Source organism: Mus caroli, unplaced genomic scaffold, assembly GCF_978045245.1.
Source record: "Mus caroli unplaced genomic scaffold, Mus_caroli_1 scaffold_4, whole genome shotgun sequence".
Taxonomy (NCBI): domain Eukaryota; kingdom Metazoa; phylum Chordata; class Mammalia; order Rodentia; family Muridae; genus Mus; species Mus caroli.
The window spans coordinates 106,140,217-106,160,677 of NW_028227259.1; the positions used below are offsets into that span (position 1 = coordinate 106,140,217).

Consider the following 20,461-nt stretch of genomic DNA (forward strand, 5'->3'; position numbering starts at 1 on the left):
ACCAACATTTTTAAAGTATGGAACAATGAAAATGGCCAACCAGATGTGCATCTTATGCAAAACCATCTTGTCACAAACACAAAACAAAACAAAACAGGAAAAAAAAAAAAAAAAACTTCAGAAGGGACAATTCCTTGACCCCAGCACAAGGCAGATTCCAGCTTTACAACCTGTGGAGTCAGGCTGAGAGGACGCAGCCGCAGTCCCCAGCACCTAATCAGATGGTGCTCCGGTTGCCTGGAACTCCAGCTCCAGGGGATCTGAAACCCAACTGCAGCCTCCTTAAGTACTACACAGAGACACAAACACACTTAAAAAAGAAATAAAAAATAAAATTCTAAAAATGCTAAGGAGTTGGAAATAGTATATAGCTGGATTGGAAATAGCATATATGAAGACTTTTTTTTTAAAAAATGCATTTTACAAATAATTGATCATTAAAGAAAAAACTATTCTGGAGATCATAAAATTTAAAGAAAAGCACACCTCCACAAGGGTGAGAAAGGAGAAATGAAGACAGTATAATAGTCTTCAAAGATAAACCACATTATTTTATAGAGTCTGGAAAAATAACCAAGGAAAATGTTTGAATGCTGTTAAGATTATTTCATTTATATCTGTCAAATTGCTGTTTTTAAAGAAGGGAGGAGGGACTATTTACAGACTATTTGTGGCTTGGTAAAGAAAGTTCCAGGAAGTCAGTGTACAGGCATTGTGAAACAGAGCCAAAATTGGGTATTCAACTAAATTTATGTTGTCTGTATATTAAATATTAATCACAAATTTGAAACCAGAGGAAATTCCTGAGGAAACACAAGCCAGCAGGCTTAGGTGCAGTCTTCTTACTACACAGGCCAGTGGACTTGGGTTGGGCTTTTTACTGCAGGGGCCAGAAGGCCTCAGTGGGTCTTCTTGCTGCAGGGGCCAGGGGCTTAGGTGGTGGGTCTCCTTACTGCATGGGTCAGGGGGCTTAGGTCTTCTTACTCCAGGGGCCAGGGGCCTTCAGTGGGATGTCTTAATGAACAAGCCAGCAGGCTTATGTGGATCTTCTTATTGCTGTTGTCCCTCTGCAGCCTTTGAACTGTAGCTTTCTCAAATATTTACTTATTTATTTCTTTGTTTTTCTCTTCCAATGGACTAGCAAGCAGCCTGGATATGTGGGCCTTTATATCTTTACCAACTAATGCAGTGCTTGGTTCAACCAACGAGTGTCAGGTGTGGTGGGCACGCACCTTTAATATCAGCAATCAAGAGGCAGAGGCCATGACTTCAAGGCCAGCCTGGTCTACATAGTAATTTCCAGGCCAGATAGAAATGATGACAGTGATGATGATGATGACGACGACCACGGCAACCACAACCATCCTCATCATTTTCATCAAAGACATCTAAGAACTAGACCTCTGAAAACTTCATTGTGCAGAAGAGAGAGATCTAATCTTGAAGATGTGATGTAATCGTGACTTTAGAAAAGAATGAGCCCTCCAAAGGTGGACAGCACAACCTGAGGAATAAGCGACTGCGGCTATCCCGGTACGTGCGAGGAGAGCTGACTGAGAGGCTCGCTAGGAGGCAGTGGAGGCAGAAGGGCAGACACTGCACAGCGTGAGGGTGAAATTGACAGGACTTCATACCCGACTGTTCACAGACAGGAGGAAGACAGCTGACTTCATAATTTCAATCCCATGGAATGGCGGGGTTACTAACAGAAAGAGACGTTAGAAGGAAGTGCTAATTTGGGGCAAGGTTGCCAAATTCAGTTAAGGACAACAACAGAAACACTGGGGGGAGCAGTCAGAAGTCAGTCTTGAATTAGGACGCCAAGGTTCGAGACAGATGTGAAAGGTGACCATGACCTCCAGAGGTGAAGCTTGCTTGAGGATGTTATGGAGACAGAATCATATCAAGAGCAGTGGGATGGGTGAAAGGACCAGGATGGTGATCGCGCCTGAGAGTGGGTAGAAAGTAGATGGAGCTGTAAGGAGAGAGCAATTACATGTGTTGTCTGGTGTAGATCTAAAAGGCGGGTTTCCACTCACAGGGGAGCTGTGAATCAGCTCTAAAAACAGTGGCGAGAGGATGCTGTTCGTTGGCTGGACCAATTGCTGTGCTGAAGTCATGATAAAAGACTGAGTTGGGACTCAGCAACAAGCATTGCTTGTCATCAGTAGGTCCTGGTGACATCCTGGGTGGTCCAGACACCAAGATAGAGACAAACAGGATCTTTATTCACGATTCCCAGAGATCCTACCATTTCCAAGGGATGTACCATGAACATTTAGTATAGCGACTTGGAAGTGGAGAGAGATTCAAGGTTCAATGAGCCAAGGCTGTGAGCATGCGGTGTGTCAAGAAGATGACAGGACACGCTAAGGGTGGTCTTTTAGTTGTTGTTTTCTTCAAGACAGGGTTTCTCTGTGTAGCCCTGGCTGTCCTGGAACTCATGGTGTAAACCAGGTTGGCCTCAAACTCAAGAGATCCTCCTGCCTCTGCTTCCCGAGTGCTGGGATTAAAGGCGTGCGCTGCCACAGCCTGGCTGAAAACCTTGTTTTCATTTCATAACATTCTTTTCCTATGTAGCTGCTAATAATCCAAATTAAAGGTCTAGATTCTATTTATTATGGAAAAGTTTATATCAGAATTGCTTAATGGAAATGCTTCCTTCTTGTAACACCTGACACAGTGGGTATGGGAAGTGTCAGGGTATGAATTATGTGTCTAATTTCTATAACATTCGTAGACCAGGATATATTTGGAGAAAATGAAACATTATTTTACTTTTTAAGTTTCACTAAATGGTGCTGATACAATCATCAGGAAATTGTAATTTCAGAGACATATCTATGAGATGAAAACAGCTTAACTCACTCACGATAGAGAAAGAAATATATTCATCAACTCTATATTCCTGGTCAGTATGTATACTTACTTCAAAATCACAAAGCAGGTCCTGGAAAGCAGTGGAATTGGGAATAATGGATGTCTCGTGGCCACTGTCAACTGTCCCCACCAAGGAGAACGTCAGGTGGAGGATGTGGCTGTTGAGAAGGGAGCGCTTCTTTTTAAGCAGCATTGCCAGCAGCTGGAGGAAAGAAACAGAGCAGTCTGTTGACTGAGCATCGTGTAGCGAACACCCTGTATAGTGGACCTTGAGGGTCCCAATCTACTCAATGGGTTGATTCTTTGACAGGTTCGTGACTTAATGGCATCGTGGCAGGTGAGGTCTCATTGGATAAAATGAGCCACAGGAGATGGACCTGGAAAGACACCTGGATCTTCAGGAACAACAATAGTATGTTCATTGTATAATGGTTGTCCATTTTTGAGTAAATGAGGCACCAAAAGATGAAGGGGTGTGAAGTGGAAGGAAGCCACAAAGAAAATGGGGAGAGCACAGATAGATCATCAGGCCCAGGTGTCTTCACCAGATCTAATGTGACCCGATTTCATTTCACTCTCTACTGCATGAAGAGAAAGAATGTCTAAGCAAGCAAACTGATCTGAAAATATGGTTGGTTTTCTCTATCCATGGGTTTTTAATATACAGATAAGTCAAACGAATTTAGGAATCCAACTTAGAAACTATGTACAGACATTTCCTGTAATTATCCCCTAACTACTACCCTATATAATACCTGTAGCATTGCAATCACAGTGTATTAGGAGCGATAAATATCTCAGAGGTTATTCCAGCATGGTGGGTACACCCAGGCTATATGCAAACACAACACAAATTTATGAGGTGTGCATGGAGACAGAGCAATGTCCTGGAACCACTGCCCAGGACAGTGAGCATCCATCCACACAGAGCATTAGATGCATCAAAAGTGAAACAGCTTGGTCTGCTGAACATGTGAATGAGCGAGGGGAGCTTAAGAAACCAAAATTAAACTAAGCCACATACACACTTTCCAGTTTACGTGGGTTTTTGTGTTTGTTTTAAGTTCATGTGGACAATTTCATTCTTCCAGAGTTTAAGAAAATATGAATAATGGACATGAGCTCCCATGGTGCAAAGTGACAGCACAGACCTGGTATCCCTTGATTCTTTCCATCTCCTTGCTGGCTAGCGGGTTGCTCTTGACCACACAGACCAGGGCCTTGACTGCTGCATACAAGCCTTCCACATCAGAGGCCATGGCCACTAGGCCAAGGATGGCTGCAGCTCCTCCAATGTACTGTAAAGTAGTGGCGACAGGCTTAGGGACAAATGTTCTTACTCCTGATTGAATAGAGAGTGAAAATAATTACATTAACTGTGTAAACAAGACCTGCATAAGCTTTAACTATTCTCATTAAAATGTTTCATACATTTTTTATTTAAAAAAAATGCTTGGCAACAAATTGTAACATTTCAATACACGAGAATGCTGGATTTTGAAAGCTACTTTCTAAGGCTCTCAGGGTGTGACTTTATAGGGAAGAAAAGTGAAGTCTAAAGAGTGTAAGTGGTTGGCCTGAATCACTAAGTATGAGGGCAGAAACTGGAGCCTGCTCTACAGAGGCTTTGTTCATTGCTTTGCACTGTACCACACTGTGGATGTAAAGCAGAGCTCCCCAGATTACTGCTCCCTAAGTATCTGTGGAACAATTAAGACTGTTTGTTAATCTAACAAGGAACTGGTACCACACACAAACTGCTCCTGAAGACTAGGTAGCCCAACTGCATTGTTAAGATCTCAGATCTTGCTAACCACCAACGTCAACGCTGTATAAGGACAGAAGGCACAGTACTCCAGAGGATGCAGCAACTCTGTCAGTCATTAAAGCTACCCCCAGAAGCTCTTCCTTCTGTTGTTTGGAGGCGCTGGGCCTTGAACCTAGGCCTTCTCGTTCACTAGTCACGGGCTCTCCTAGGGAGCTCCGGTTCCAGTTGCTAGGTAACAGGAGCTGGACCATCACTAACCTAACTCTGATGTGACCATCGCTTGGTTTGCTCTTCACTCCTTTTCTATACGCCGTTTGCAGCTAGTACAGGAGCACATGGGCTAAGGAGATTTCAAGAGCTCATGATTTTTAAATTTGACTGAAATTTGGGACTAATCTGTAAGCACTGCAGGAACACGACAGGTCAAGTGCTTGAAACATTCCCCCAGCCCCACTATTTGTATAAACAAAGACGGTTTAACGTACCCAAGTATCCAATGAGAGCGGCCCCGATAGTGCGAGCCGGCCCGTTGAGATGGCCTGCTGCGTTGTGAACCAGTTTCACGGGAGTGGCGTTCTCATGGGAGGAAATGCCTAACTGGAGAACAGGAAGGGAAAAATCAATGGAATCACAGAAGAAGGGCCTGGCGTTTTTATTTCACTTCTATGGCTGGCAACAAAGCCTTTCTGTCTTCTACTTAGCACAATATGTAAAGTGTGAGGAGCCTTTTAAAAAATGTTTTTTTGTTTTTTTTTTTAAATTGGGCAAGCACTTCCAAAGCATGAAACTTCATAAAAGTAATTTAGAAGGCAGGCTACAGAGATAAAGTTGGCAGAGATAAAGCAGGTCGCTGGGAATCTTCCTGAATGAATCTTGCCTCCGGTTGGCAGCTGTCCGTTACTCGGAGCCTCACAGAATACTGTTGAAGATTCAAATTTATTCTAGATCAAATCAGGTGCATTTGTATAAAAAATGTCAAGAATACAGATGAACCAGGACTAAATAAAGAATATATCAAACACATAGACTAGGCTCTATTGCCACAGAGCCAGAAATAGAGAGATAGGTGTCTTAATTAATTTGCTTAAATTGTAACAGCATCAGTTATAAAACAAACAACAACCACAGAACCATAGGGAGATGCACGTCATGGTCCAAGCTTAAAATTTCAGTGTCCAGGAGCCTGAGGCAGGGGGACTGCCAAGTGAAGGCAGACTTGGGCTCAGGAGTGAGAACTTGTCTCAGAAAGCCACAAAATAACCAAATGGATTACCAAACAAACAGGCAAAACCTCAGCAATTGTGATCTTTATTGTCACAAAGTTTACCTTCTTAATTAGCTTGCTGTGGAGCTGGGATCACACCCAGGGCCTTGGGTAGTAAGTTAGTGTTGCAAGGCTGGGCCACACACATGGCTAAAGTCTAAACTGCAAACAGCTCAACAGCTCCGACACTCAGTGAGACATTCTAACTTTCCCAACTACACTAAATATCTTAATGCTTGGCCTAAATTAGGAACAAAATAACCCAAGTACAAATGACACATGCAGAGACATTTCCACAAGAGAGTGTACAAGTTAATCACCTGCCCATGATTAATGCTAATTAGACAGATATGCTAATTAGAGTGCCAGGATAAAACTAAGAAAATGTAGTAGAAAGAGGTTTCTGCAAATATAATTACTGAAAGTTAGTGAAATGTGAATTTATAGTTCAAGAGAGTCAGTGAACTCAATCATGACACAAATTTCCCCAAAAGCCTAGGTATAACACACTTGAATTTCTAGAGATCAACTATTAAAAAAAAAAAAAAAAGAAAAGAAAAGAAAGCATCCAGAGAAAAATCACTTCAGATGTTCCAGGTTTGCATCAGAAACAACAAGTTGCCAACGATACAACAAAGGGAGAACTTTGGTTAGCCTGACTTGTCAGCTTGACATATTTGAGAGAAAAGCTTCCAAAAGGGAACTGTCTAGATCCTACTGGCTTGCGGCCCTGTCTGTGGGGAATTGTCTTACTGATGCAGGCAGAGTTGGTCCACCCTGGGTAGCACCATCCTTAGGCAGGTCATCTTGAACCATAGAATAAATCAGCTAGCTAAGCATAAATGTGTGAGGCAGCCAGCAAGCCGAGGACCTCCACTTTCTGCCTCCACTTCCTGCCTGAGCCCCCAACCTGATTCCGTGATGGACTGAAACCTAAGAAGAAAGGCAAGTCTTCCTCCCCTAAGCTGCTTTTTGTCAGAGGGTCGAGTCACATATGAATCGAAGCCAGACCAGGAAGTGAGTCCATGAGAAGTGCCTGAAGAGAAGGCTTCACAGAGCGGAATGTTCAGTAACTCTGCCCTGAAGGGAGAGAGACCCCAACAGTCTATGGCTGCTTTTCCAAATCACCATCAACTTAATGATGATGTAATTTGACTATCTTAGCTCTGAAGGTCTGATGTAAGACATAGTCCTGGCAGTCTAGAGTAGAGGTGTCTGCAAGAATGTCTTGCTTGTGGGGAACCGCCCACTTTCTTCCTACCTACCCATGGCCTTTTTTCATCTTTAAAGCCAGACATGTCCCATTCTCCCAGACTGGGCTTCACCACTGAGAGACCTTCATGGTTCAACTGGGCCCATCGCACACTATCTTCCCAGGGAGAGCCGCCACGGCTCACTGAAAGCTCTCAGCTTACCTGCTTCGCAATGGCTTTGCTGTCTAACTTGTTGTAGACTTTCCGAATTCTTGCCACTGTTAGGGAGGACACGGACAGAGCGTAGAGTCCGAAGGACACCTTTTCCTCTGCGACCAGAGACACGGGGGACGGGGTGACACCTTCCGACTTTGCATCTTTACCTTCAAAAGAGGAGAGATTCTTTTCACACTCCATCCTTAGAACAAAGCGTTTATTCTGTCTCTTGCCTGGATGGACTTAAATATATATATTTTTTTTATTTTTAATTTTTTTAAAGATTTATTTATTTATTATATGTAAGTACACTGTAGCTGTCCTCAGATACTCCAGAAGAGGGCATTAGATTTCGTTACGGATGGTTGTAGCCACCATGTGGTTGCTGGGATTTGAACTCGGGACCTTCGGAAGAGCAGTCGGCGCTCTTAACCACTGAGCCATCTCGCCAACCCTAAATATTTTTTTAAAGTGGGAAAGCGAGCCAGATTTAAAGACACTTTACTTCATCTGTAGCTCTTGTCTATTTCTTTGAATGCAGTATAGGGAAGGACTTGCCAGTCATACGCTATTCACTGTTTGACTCTTGAAGTACCTTCCCATAGGGCCCATTGTAAAGGAAGCAAAAGAACGTTACCCGTTGTCTACCAAGTCATCAGACCTCGACTGTATATGGAAAGGAAAGAAAACACCCAGGTGTCTGCAGCGTAGAGGCCCTGACCCCTCTTCTCACGAACTCACACGTACACCTCTCACTCTCCTCAGGACCACACTGCACCGCAGGAAGCATACATGCTGTATATCTCACTTTTATTTAAAAATCTAAGCGGCAAACCTACTTGTCTGTCTGTCTGTCTGTCTGTCTGTCTCTGCCTCAGCTTCCACATGGGTGATACGGGAGTGATAATGGTAGGAGCTAACACTGGGTTTGGAGATAAATAAACATACATGAGGAGGGTCTGGGAGCAAATGTGACCTTTGGGTATACTAACTGGCTGAGCACATGGCACGTTCACTCTTCCTAGATGCTCTGTGAATCAATACTGAGTGAACAGAGCTCAGTCATCACCCGGTGATTAACGTGTACACTACCTTGTCGAAATATCTGAGACCATGCTTAGGAAAGAACAGGAAAAGGCAAATGTGACACATCTGCACAGCACGAATAAACCGTAGGCGACGTCAGTCCCTTTAGTCTGTATTTCTTTTGAAAAGGGGAATTTCAAAAAATGGACAATCAGGAATAGGAATAGCTTTGAACTTGAGAATATGTTTGTTTCCTCAGTAACATTATCAAATATTTTAAATCACTCCATGTAATAGAAGTTATAGAAAGAAAATAGGAAAGAGGTTGCTCTTTTACAGGGTAAATACCCTCACCTTTGATACAAGAAGGAATCCTGGAAAATTAGCAAACAGATAACAGATCAGAAAGTGCACTGTGACAGTGGGAGAAACATTATACTTCATTCCATCCACCCCTTTAATTGCAGTGCTGGGAATTCACATCAAGGCCCAGACATGCTAGCTAAGCATGCTAACCCTGAGCTATATCCTCACCCCTCAGAGAACATTTTCAACAGGAGGAATCAAAGAAATCATCCCAAAGCAAATGAATGGAAAGAACTCTTTCTCAGCCAAACACAGGCATGTCCAAGCACGCACACACACACACACACATACACACACACACATACACGTGCAAACATATACACACAGATTCACACACACACATGTGCATACATACACACACACATACACACACACACCCCTATGTTGCAGGACTTACTCCCTGCACCGTGTCAAGAATGTATGATAACATGAACTCACATGGCACGCAGACAGCCTGAAAGCTTCCAACATAGTTTGGTCCCAGTTCATAAATAGTAGTCACGCTAGAAGGAGGTAAAACTTCTTCCAGAAAATGAGTGGGCCCCAGGCGCCAGACCAGCGAGGCGATCTGGCGCTGCGCAGGTGGAGTGCCGATGTAAGCATAGACTGTGCTCAGTACTGGGGGGTTTGCAGAGCCTGAGCCCCCAGGAGTGCTGTGGACATAATGCAGCTGCAAAGAAGACACAGGTGTGAGACATGGACACCTTAGCCCAGGAATGGTTACCTTATCATACGTGTTCTCCTTATCTCAAGACCCAGGACTTCAGAGATGTCAGAACCAAGCTGAGAAACAGAAGGCAAGACTGTAGGGTCTGTAACTGGGCACTCAGTGTGGCAGTGTGGCTAGATCTGCCATCAAGTTCTCACCAAGTAAACTATATCTAGAAACGGCAACAGTTATATGCAGGGACGACGTCACTTGCTTACTGCGGTCTCCTTGTATTCATGATGCTTCTCTGCAAAGGAGATGTTCACAGTTCTACGATAACCACCTGAGATCGGAGCCTACTAATTTAAAGTATCTCAAGAAGAGTTACAAAAGTCAAGTGCATGGCTTATATGCATGTATATTACCTCAAGACAAGAGAGGCATGGCTAACTGACATTCTGAGAGTTGAAAACACTTGTACTTACTGATGAGACAACTCAATTATCAATCAACCCATGTTAAATAAGTATATATTTAGGCAGGCTGTGAGATGAGAAACTGAGTTACTGCTTGTGAAGGTGGCCTCTGTCACAGGGGAGGTCATTTCCATTGAGTTGTTTCTTCATCAACATCAGTCAACTTCAGATCACATCTATTATTTTATGTATATTAAAGAATGGTCCCAGGGTTGTTTCAAGCATGCTGGTGAAGATCTTCATGTAATACTACCCCTGATTACTCACAGTATGTGTGTGTGTGTGCACGTGAGTGTGTATTCAACTATCTATCTATCTATCCATCTATCTATCTATATCTACCTATCATCTATCAATTATCTATCAACCTACCTACATACCTATCTATCATCTATTTATCTATCTACCTACATGTCTATCTATCTACATATCTACCTATCATCTATCAATTGTCTATCAACTGTCAATCAATTAATTAATCAATCTACCAACCTACATACCTATCTGTCTATATATCATCTGTCTGTCTGTCTGTCTATCACACACACACACACATATTACAAAGAAATCAATGGACACCGTAATGGGATATTCTAGCATTTACCTTAGCATATAACATCACAATGGGACACCAGTACTTTTAGGGAAGGGAAATCATGCACAGCTGATGTCACACAAAAGACCCATTTGAAAAAATAGCACTATCAGTCTAAGATGGATACTGTCTTACAGACGGTAAGGAATTTTAACCACGCCAAGTTCTGTAGATACTAAGTACAGCTTATAGCCTGGTCTACAGTGCTGAGGACGAGAAAAAGTACTTTACAGCATCTTCCAGACCCTGGGATGCCTGTGAAATCTTTAGTACTCTGAAAATATAAAATTTAAAATACGTCGAAATGTGCAGATTGTTTTATGACAGATGCTGACACTAAGACAGCTTTAGAGTTTGGAGTATTTTGGACGTTAGGTTTGGGGACATTCACCTGTGACAATATCTTTATTCAGAAGAGACTGTTTAGTTCTTCCCCTCTCCCAGATGCTCCTGAATACTGTGGCGTTCTCCAGGAATGCTCACCCCCCATTCTGTCAGCAGAAGGCTGCAGATATAGATACAGTGGCTGGCTGCTGCTGCTCAAGAGTGAGAACTTAGCCTGGACCCTCCGCACCCAGGTGAAGACCGAGCGCTGGTGTTTTGGGGTACAGCATGCTTACCTTGACGGTGCTGACCAGTTGCCCGTCGAGGTAGAGGGCCGCGGTGCTGTTCTTCAGCATGCCTCTGCTCATGAGCAGAGCCAGGTGGTGCCACTGTCCCTCCACTACCAGCTCTCCACACCGAAAGCGGGCACAGCACGGGAGGATCTCATAGAAAGAGGACTCTTCACTGAAATCATCAACTAAATAAGACAGAGGGGAAGGACGTGAGTGTGCATGCTTGCCCACACTGTCCCTGTGCTGGATCACAGATTTCTAGATCAGCAGATTCAGATAGTCCGTGACACAGAGGCAGCATCCTGCACATCCCACAACCTGTTGCTGGTCTGCGATCATCCTGCCAGAACCACAGGACAGCAGCTGCAGGGAGCCCTGCTGCGTGGCACTGGGTACAAACTATCTGCTGTTCCAAGTTCTTGCTTCCTGTAAAAACCTTGTCCAATAGACACCCTCCTCTGCCAGCACTGCCTAACTCTACCCTCTGATTGCTGCTTAGTACCAGCCAGACTGTGCTAAGAAACAGTAGCTGTATTCACATGTAAACAGTAAGATCTTCTCCTCTTAGTTCTTTATTGTGTATTTTTGAAGTTGTAATTTAATTACATTACTCTTTTCCCTTTCTCCCTCTAAACTCTCCCCCACTCTCAAAGGATCCCAGATCCTTCCCATCTCCATACTCAATAAACTATTTTGGTCATCTACAACAAAAAAGAAACAATGGGGCTATATGAATTTCATTTTCCCATTTGTCTAATTGAAAATTAATGTCCTGCCTTTGGTTTGTTGTTCTTAGTGGTGCTGGGAGTCAAATCCAGAGACAGACACGAGGCTGCACGTATTTTTATTCTTCCCCTGGGCTAGAACACACACAGTCCTACCCTTTCTCACTCAGTCTTTGTAGCTGGGCAGGCAACAGTGAGAGACAGAATGGAGAAGCCCACACAGGAAGTGAACTTAGCTGGCCTCAGGAGGTCACAGTTACAGACAGAGGGGTGTGAAGGATGTCATAGAGAGCACAGGGCCAGCATGTGCTTAGCATGTATGGAGCCCTGGTCTCAATCATTCAGCATACACACAAAAAGACATGCACATCAGCACTGCCAAGAGGGCTTCTGGGTAAAGGCGCCGACTGCTAAGCTGGATCTGTGGGGCCCACATGTAAATCACATCACCAACTACTGTACCAACTTGTGTACATTTATAGTGGCACAAATTACACCCCTCCCTCTCCCAAAAAAAATTCAGAGCAGAGAACCGAGTTTTGTGTCTTCCACTTCCTTACTAATAAAATGGTAAATATCCGCTAGTACTAAAGATGTCATTACTGAAAAATGTCAAGAGAGGTAGGACATCGCTCGGCTCCCAGGGTGCTTGCCTACCATGCATGAGAGCCTGGCCTCGGTCACTAATGGGTGACATTGGGGTGGGAGGTGCATGCTGGTCATTACAGCACAGGGAGTGGAGACAGGATCAGGATTTCCAGGCCAGCCTTGGGCTCACAATGAGAGTTACATCTCAGAAACAAACCAACAGGAATGGTGTGGGAGTTTCATTTTCGAGGACGAACCTGGTTGTCATACAACAGTAAGCCGGGGCAAAGCGAGGCAGTTAAGGTTGGCCAAGCGGGCGTCTAGCTAGCGTATTAGCTGAGGGTTGTCAGTAGTCAAGATAGGAAGTAGAGGGAGAGGTGGGTTTTATAAATAAATGTCAGGAAAAGACCTGCTCAGAATATTCAAGTATTTAAATGCAGACTCCACTATGCGTGTGGAAATACAAGCACCAAGCTTAGAACATAGACAGATTTTTTAAAAATGCTTTCTTGGTTCCTGAGGTAAGGTCAAGCGGCCCTCAACAAACAAAGAGTGATGGTTTTTACTTCCAAGGGAGAGGAGATGGATACCAAGTCCAAAGGACACTGATTTCAAAAGGAAGATGTAAGAGGAGATCAGAGGGTATATGAAAGGGCTGGCAAACAGTGAGGTGACCAAGGGGGCACCCCAAAGTGCTTGCCTCAAAGGGTCTCAATGCAAAGGCAGTGTTTCCCAATGGAGTATGGAAAAAGAGAGAGAGAGAGAGAGAGAGAGAGAGAGAGAGAGAGAGAGAGAGAGAGAGAGAGCTCAAACTCGTGGAAGGCTTCGGCTTCTGAAATGTGATCTCCAGCCCTCACAATGAGAACTTTGAGATGAATTATACTGATGATAACTCAGTGCTGTGAAAGGTACCATGAAGAACACCGAGAAACTGTATACTTAAATTTAAAAGCAAACGCATACATTCCATTAGTATTTACCATCAACCACATGCCAATCAATGAAATATCTTCGCTAAAAAGATAAAAGTTAGATGATAAAAATTTTTTATGTAGTTTTTATATTCAGGACAACGGCAACTGAGTGAGCCCGGGGTTCGTGTTTACAAACTTTTAGTTAGATCTTCATGGGTGCCTTGAGTTTGAAGTTCTATAGCACTCCAGAGTCGGTGACTATATGTTGGAGGGAATTATTTACACAAATGCACGTAATGCCTTGAAGGAGAATGATGGGCGAAGTGACTGTGATGTTGCTGTGTTCGGCACAGAGCTGCACACATGGCACCCAGGTGTTCAACGAATGCTCACACAGTCAACCATCACTTCAGCAAAATGGAGCAAGCTCGAGAGCTGCTTCCCAAGCAGGATCCTAGCAAGATGTGTCCTCGGTCAGGCTCCGCCTCTGTGGTTTGCCAAGTCACTCTTAACAATGCTTTAATCAGGGAAGTAAGTATGTGTGTGCATGTGTGTGAGTGTGTGTGTGTGTGTACTCACGCGCGTGCGCATGTGTGCATGCGTGTGTGATAGTTATTACATACACACATACATATATATATATATATATATATATGAATCTTAAAATTTACTGGCAAATATGCAAGATTTCATATAACCTGTTCTGTGCCACCCTAACTAAAGCTAGATGAGGATTAACACTTTGAACTTAGAAATGAGTGTTAATTACGCTGACCATAATTTTGGAGTAGCTCCTCCTTTGTGGAAACGATTAAGGACCGGTCTTTTGCAGACAGAACTATGGCAAGGCACACGTAATGCTGCTCAGATGAATTCGCTCGCCGCACGACCGTGAGGAGTCTGACGGGGTGGTTGTTTGGCGGGGAGCTGAAGTGCTCGATGCAGAACCAGCAGGAATAGCTCAGGCCGGAAGGAGGGGGGAAGAACCTCTCACCTGGAGTCAGAGGAGAAAACCAGGGACAGGGCATTGGGGCACACATTTATGTCTTTAAATGAGGCAATAGCAGTATATAATCTATTTGTACAAACATCTACTGAGAAAGGAATGGCACTTACCAGAGCCCATGCCGCTGACCACGGCCCCGTCAGTGAGACCCGTTGTGACAGTGTTATTGGTAGGGGCGTTATGGGGAGCCAAGCTGGGCAGGAACAGGCAGCTAGTAAAGAAAACAGAGCTCAGTTAGAGATCCGCTCTGACCTAAGGCGGCGGACATGCAAAACTGCAGCAAGTGATTGAAAGACAAGTATGTAACTGCAGCTAGAGATGAGAGATTATAGAAAACATCTGGGGGCCGGGCAAAGCCTTTCCCATGTTTTAATAACATGAGACGATCAAATGGTGTAGTACTTAAAATCCTCTAACAGTACCCATTTAAATTTTAAATTATTTCAATGTCATGGTTAAATATGCATAGGTAAAACAAACATACAGTCTCAATAACAAGCACTCAAGTAATTTTGTTATCACAGAAGAAAACGCCCTGGATTGCTTCTTCATAATACAGCCTTGGACATAGGTGTGCGTATTTGGACACATGTGGGCTAGAGGATCTGACAGGTCTGTAGATTCACTATGGTGTCTTTGTTGCTGCTTCTGTAACTGTAGCAGCCTTGCCATATCTAAGGTTACTCATCTGAGGTCACTGTTGCCACTGAAAAATCACGGCTGACGATACTGTCCTAGACAGTCTGGAGACAAGGTGGCAAAGACGAGTCAGAGCTTTACATCTAACTCCCTCCTTCTTCCGTATCTCACACTTACACCACCAGGACTTGGCCAGATTTCTGGATGGAGCCCCATGAGACCCCTGCTTTGTGCAGGAAACTTCCTACTAGGGTGGCACAACTCTGCCACTCAGAGAAGATACCTGAATGGGCTGCATGTGACACCATAAAACGTCTTCATCCACAATCACACTTAAAATGCCCTACTCAACCATGGGCCTTCGGTTATAAACTCCAGTACTACACCAGCATAGTTAATATGATAAATAATTCAAAAGGATAAACAGAAACCTTCAAACAGCATGCTCAAAGAAGTAGAACCACTTGACAATCCGTGTCACAGCACATTGTGACCCAGCAATTTAAATCCAAGTCTGTTTGCAAAGCCCTCAATGAGAGCAAGGCCTGGCACCCTTGTAGTCTCCTTACCCAAAGCCTTCAAGGGATGTGTCAAATTCAACAAAAGCCGGAGTGACCGATGACCCATGAAGTCTGATGTCATGAGGGGTCGTCATGGAGACGAGACACTTTACCCGGGTCAAGGGCACAGTGCTTCCTTCTGCGGACTTCACCAGACTTTTGCTTATCCGGTAATGGTTATCTTCATGTGAGCTGAAAACATTGTCAGAGCCCAGACCTTCCAGAGAGGTGACCACACTACCTGCAAGACAAAATATCTTGGGGAATATTCAGAATTTTATGGGAACTTCACCAGACTGATTTATTGTCATATGCCTGAATTTTTTTTCCCCCAATACCACAGGTACTTGTGCAGTCGCAATGTTTTATGTTCCCTTTCAGACTTGAAGAGCTTGCTTTCCTTTTTAAATTACTATCGAGGCAACATACATCCTGTGGAGACATCAGACGCTAGAGTGTTGAAAGGAATAAAAGCGCCCACAATCACAGCTTAGACCTCAGCTAGTGAAGTGCTCTTATTTCACAACACTGTTTATCATTTCTCTTTGGAAGGAACGTGTTTTCCCTAAAAGCACCGTAACAGAATAGAACTGTGCGGTCTCAGGGATAAATGCGACACTTGTCTCTTGTCTTCCTCTGCCTTTTGAATCCTTAAATCTATCACGATAAAACATGACCATAAAAACACTGCGTATAAGGATCCTACACACACACACACACACACACACACACACAGTGATAAGCAGTCCTGTCTTTCCAGAAACATCTCAGACAAACAAAGATAATGTTCCCTTTGAAGATGAACCTTTGTGCCCAGGTGCACAAACCGTTTCCCTTCCATGTGTCTGACACTGGATCAACCGTAACTGTGTTTGAATACTCCTGCAGGGAGTACCTACTCTTGTGTCTATGCTCCACAAAGGAAATCACAAAACTCAATTCTAAAGGAATGCATATAATACAAAAAGGAAAGAGACATAAATGGGCTGGTGAGATGGCTCAGTGGGTAAGAGCACCCGACTGCTCTTTCAAAGGTCCGTAGTTCAAATCCCAGCAACCACATGGTGGCTCACAACCATCCATAATGAGATCTGACTCCCTCTTCTGGAATGTCTGAAGACAGCTACAGTGTACTTACATATAATCAATAAATAAATCTTTAAAAAAAAAGGGATGTATAATGATTAATATGAAAGACTATCTATCATACAGTCTGCCTTCCCATGAATCCATGCTGGAACTCAACAGCACTGGTGGTCATTAGGAGCAGAGAGCAATGGCTGAAGGTTGGTCCTCTGACTTCAGCAGTCTCGCCTCAAAACTGCAGGGAATGATTAGATACACCCTGCTGCCTTTCAAAGCCTCCATCATGGGCTTGGAGGATGTATCGGATAGAGCAGCTGCCTAGCACAGGAGAGGACCTTGGACTAGTCACCAACTAGCACATCAAAAACCAAAGGACAAACCAAGGGAAGGTAGTCTCTCTGACTTCCTAAGGACCGCCCTGCATGGTGCACTGGCACTGACTACTTAATCGTGACTCTAACTCCACCTTAGCAGCCTCAGCACCACGGCTAACAGTGATCCAGACGGAATCTCTGTAAATAGAAAAGGCACAAGACCTCAGATTTACCATGGAAGGAAATGCAAAAACCACAGGATTCATCACAGGCTAGAATCCAGTAGGAGGCCTCACTAAGACACTGCCCACTAGTTTCCGGGGATGGCACCTGTTGGTCTTCCATGAACCTGACCGACGATCGGGCAGGGCCTACATTCTGCTCACTCCCTTGGTTTCTGTCTTCCCTCTGCTCAATGTGACTTCTCCTTGGAGGCTACTCAGCAAATCTACCACAGATGCCTAGGACACCACATCTGCCCTTGTCTCCATCATTCCTCTGTGGGTTCTTTCTTGTGTTTTCTGTGCCCATCCAAATGATCCTGCTGGATGAGTGGTTTCCTTCAGGTGAAAGATCCACAGGACACTTCTCTTCCTATCCCAGGACACCCGCCTTCCAGTCCCAATCCCAGGACACCCGCCTTCTAATCCCAGGACACCTGCCTTCCAGTCCCAATCCCAGGACACCCGCCTTCTAATCCCAGGACACCTGCCTTCCAGTCCCAATCCCAGGACACCTGCCTTCCAGTCCCAATCCCAGGACATCTGCCTTCCAGTCCCAATCCCAGGATACCTGTCTTCCAGTCCCAGCCCTAGGACACCTGCCTTCCTGTCCCAATTCCAGGACATCTGCCTTCCAGTCCCAGAACACCTGCCTTCCAATCCCAATCCCAGGACACCTGCCTTCCAGACCCAGGATGCCTGCCTTCCAGTCCTAGGACACCTGCCTTCCTGTTCCAGGACATCTGACTTCCAGATCCAGGACACCTGTCTTCCAGTTCCAGGCCCAGCACACCTGCCTTCCAGACCCAATCCCAGGACACCTGCCTTCCAATCCCAGGACACCCGCCTTCCAATCCCAGGACACCTGCCTTCCAATCCCAGGACACTTGACTCAGAAGCCACCCAGTTCCCCTTCTTCCTTGCAGGCCTAATTTGCCTTCTGTTGTGATTTCTAATTTCCCAATCTTCAGCTGCCCTGCAATCACACTGCTGCATTTAAACAAGGTAATCGACACTCCCTGGTCAGGGCAGCATAGGCCACACCAAGGACTAAACTGCCTGTATCCTTACACTGCCCATCACCCCTTACCACCCCCACTGACCTCTCCCTCCATTAACCAACCTGACCAAACAGCAACAACCTCTTCTCTTTATAAAGTTCTCATACAGACCCACCCCCATCCGCACGGATTTCAGTGACAGAAGAAACCGTGACCAGAAATCTCAAAACTCAGCTCACTTCTCATCTCCGGCTCGAAGCTCAGCGAACTCGGCTTGTGAACCCTGTATTGCTTCAGCAGCTTCTTGTCCCAGGCTCCACAATTCAAAGGGCTTGCCAAACGCAAGAACTCCCTAAGGAGGAGAAAGCAAAGTGAGTCCCTGACTGAGAACATTACAGAACAAGACACTACCATATCAAGGGGTTGGGCAGGGGGATCGATGAATTGTAATGGAGCAGTTACAGCACAAGAGAAAGTTACTATGACACATAGTGTTAATTTCATATAATAGTCACTGTATAGCTTTACATCTACTATGCACCCCAGAGTGTCCCGCTCCCTTATGTCACCTTCTATCCCACATCACCAAAATGTGTTTGGAGTCTTCTCGGTTACTTTGCTTTCTACATTCATAAAATCCCCAAATCATGCCTATCTGACTTCCTAACCGCCTCTGACATGCTACCCAGGCAGTGCTCTGATGGGACCCAGACGAAGCGCCCTATTTCTGTATTTAGCAGCAGTCTGTGTCACCTCCAGTGGCTCCCACTGGGTACCAACACAATCTCCTCGCTGTCACTGCCTTGCTCAAGATGTCAATGACTGCTCATTCCTGGCATGTGGAAACCCCAACTCCCCAAAGGGCTGCCAGGGAAGGCCACGGTGACAGGAGACCTACCTTCAACGCCCCTTCCACTGCACCCCCTTTCACCCCATCCACAAATCTGATTTGTTCTGCACTTCACAGGAATATTGTATTGCTTACAGGGCCATGACACCCGTCTCTCTCATTGCAAAGGGATTGCATTCCCCACCTGGATCCAATCTCAATAATCGTCTACCATTTTCTATTTCTAAACTGTCGTTCCTCTAGAAAGCCAGCCTCCCTAAAATTTTTGGATAAGCTGCCCTTAAATTCTATAAAACTGCTATTATGGAATCTACTATGCAGAATTTTAACTTCCTGGTTGTGTGATGAAGCCCCTTCTATGATCTGGTTACCAATATTTTCTTACATCTCAGGTTAAGGGTTCAAATAATAATGGGTCATACTAGGCAAGCCAGATCCCATACCTGTAGTAGCTATAAAACAAGCTATTCCGCTCTTGTTCTAAGCCCCAGAAAGGCTGTAAAGCATTGGAAAGGGCTGGGAGATCCACGCCGTTTAAGCATGTCCTCCCAGACATGGCATGCACGCAAAGCATTCTCTAGGAAGGGCACACAGTAGGGTTCTTTTCAGAGTCTGGTATGTAAGCTGTCATGACACCTCATACAATTCTGTTTGACACGTGTTTATGTCAAGTATTTTCTTTAATCAACAATGATTTTGGAATGGGCTTTAAAAAAAAAATCACAAATAATATCTCAACCATGTTTCTGAAAAGTCTTTAAAGTGTCATAGGATGACAGCACTTCAATGGAAGAAAAGAATAATCACAGAGACCAGGGACGCTCTCAGAACAAGCTGTGGGTATATTTTTTAAAGAATGAAAAAGGAAATGCATGACTTGTATGACTACATCTATTTGGCTGTATGATTTCAAAGAAAACAGAGAAGTCTTTATTTTTTTAAAGATCTAATTTTCTGTGTCTGACTATTTTGCCTCTATGTATGGCTGTGCACCGCATAAGTGCTTGATGATCACAGAATCCAGAAGAGGGTTCCCGATCCCCTGGACCTGGAGTTAAAGGGAATTTTTAAGTCCCAATGTGTGTTCTGAAAACCAGATTTGAGTCTACAGCAATAGCATCCAATGCTTTTAACTGCTGAGCCACTTTGCAAACCCCTGCTACCCCAAATTTAATAACTGAGCGAGTCCTATTTGTAAAGACAACATTTTTCTCTTGAATTAAAACATACGCATTCTTCTTGAGCTACAGAAATAGCCCAGGGGAAGAGTGCTCGTCCAGTAGACAAGAGCCCTGGGGTGATTCTCAGAATACACACATATGCTCACGCATGTGTGCACTAGGACAAATAAACACGATCAATCTATAAATGTCACATATATAGGATGTGCACAAGCAAAACCTTTCCAACATGACAAAATCATGGAGCTGGGATGCAGAGTAGTGGCGACAGCGGGAAGAGTGGCATACGCGGGTTAGGAATGGCGGGAGGTCAGGCATGTGTAGGA

The 20,461-nt window shown here is 44.4% G+C and overlaps 1 protein-coding gene across 9 annotated transcripts in view; it reads right to left on the reverse strand.

Annotated features, from left to right (window-relative positions):
* Positions 1 to 20,461, reverse strand: part of Wdfy3 (WD repeat and FYVE domain containing 3) — a 238,750-nt gene that overhangs the window by 75,485 nt on the left and 142,804 nt on the right. For all 9 annotated transcript variants that reach the window (XM_085836931.1, XM_029478035.2, XM_085836928.1 and 6 more), the window contains 10 exons: positions 18,344 to 18,456; positions 15,492 to 15,723; positions 14,394 to 14,494; positions 14,053 to 14,271; positions 11,054 to 11,235; positions 9,152 to 9,383; positions 7,328 to 7,488; positions 5,134 to 5,245; positions 4,032 to 4,222; positions 2,930 to 3,082 (listed from right to left, as the gene is read on the reverse strand). In XM_085836931.1, the coding sequence (XP_085693057.1) occupies positions 2,930 to 3,082; positions 4,032 to 4,222; positions 5,134 to 5,245; positions 7,328 to 7,488; positions 9,152 to 9,383; positions 11,054 to 11,235; positions 14,053 to 14,271; positions 14,394 to 14,494; positions 15,492 to 15,723; positions 18,344 to 18,456 (1,696 nt within the window). The remainder of the gene's footprint in view (positions 1 to 2,929; positions 3,083 to 4,031; positions 4,223 to 5,133; positions 5,246 to 7,327; positions 7,489 to 9,151; positions 9,384 to 11,053; positions 11,236 to 14,052; positions 14,272 to 14,393; positions 14,495 to 15,491; positions 15,724 to 18,343; positions 18,457 to 20,461) is intronic.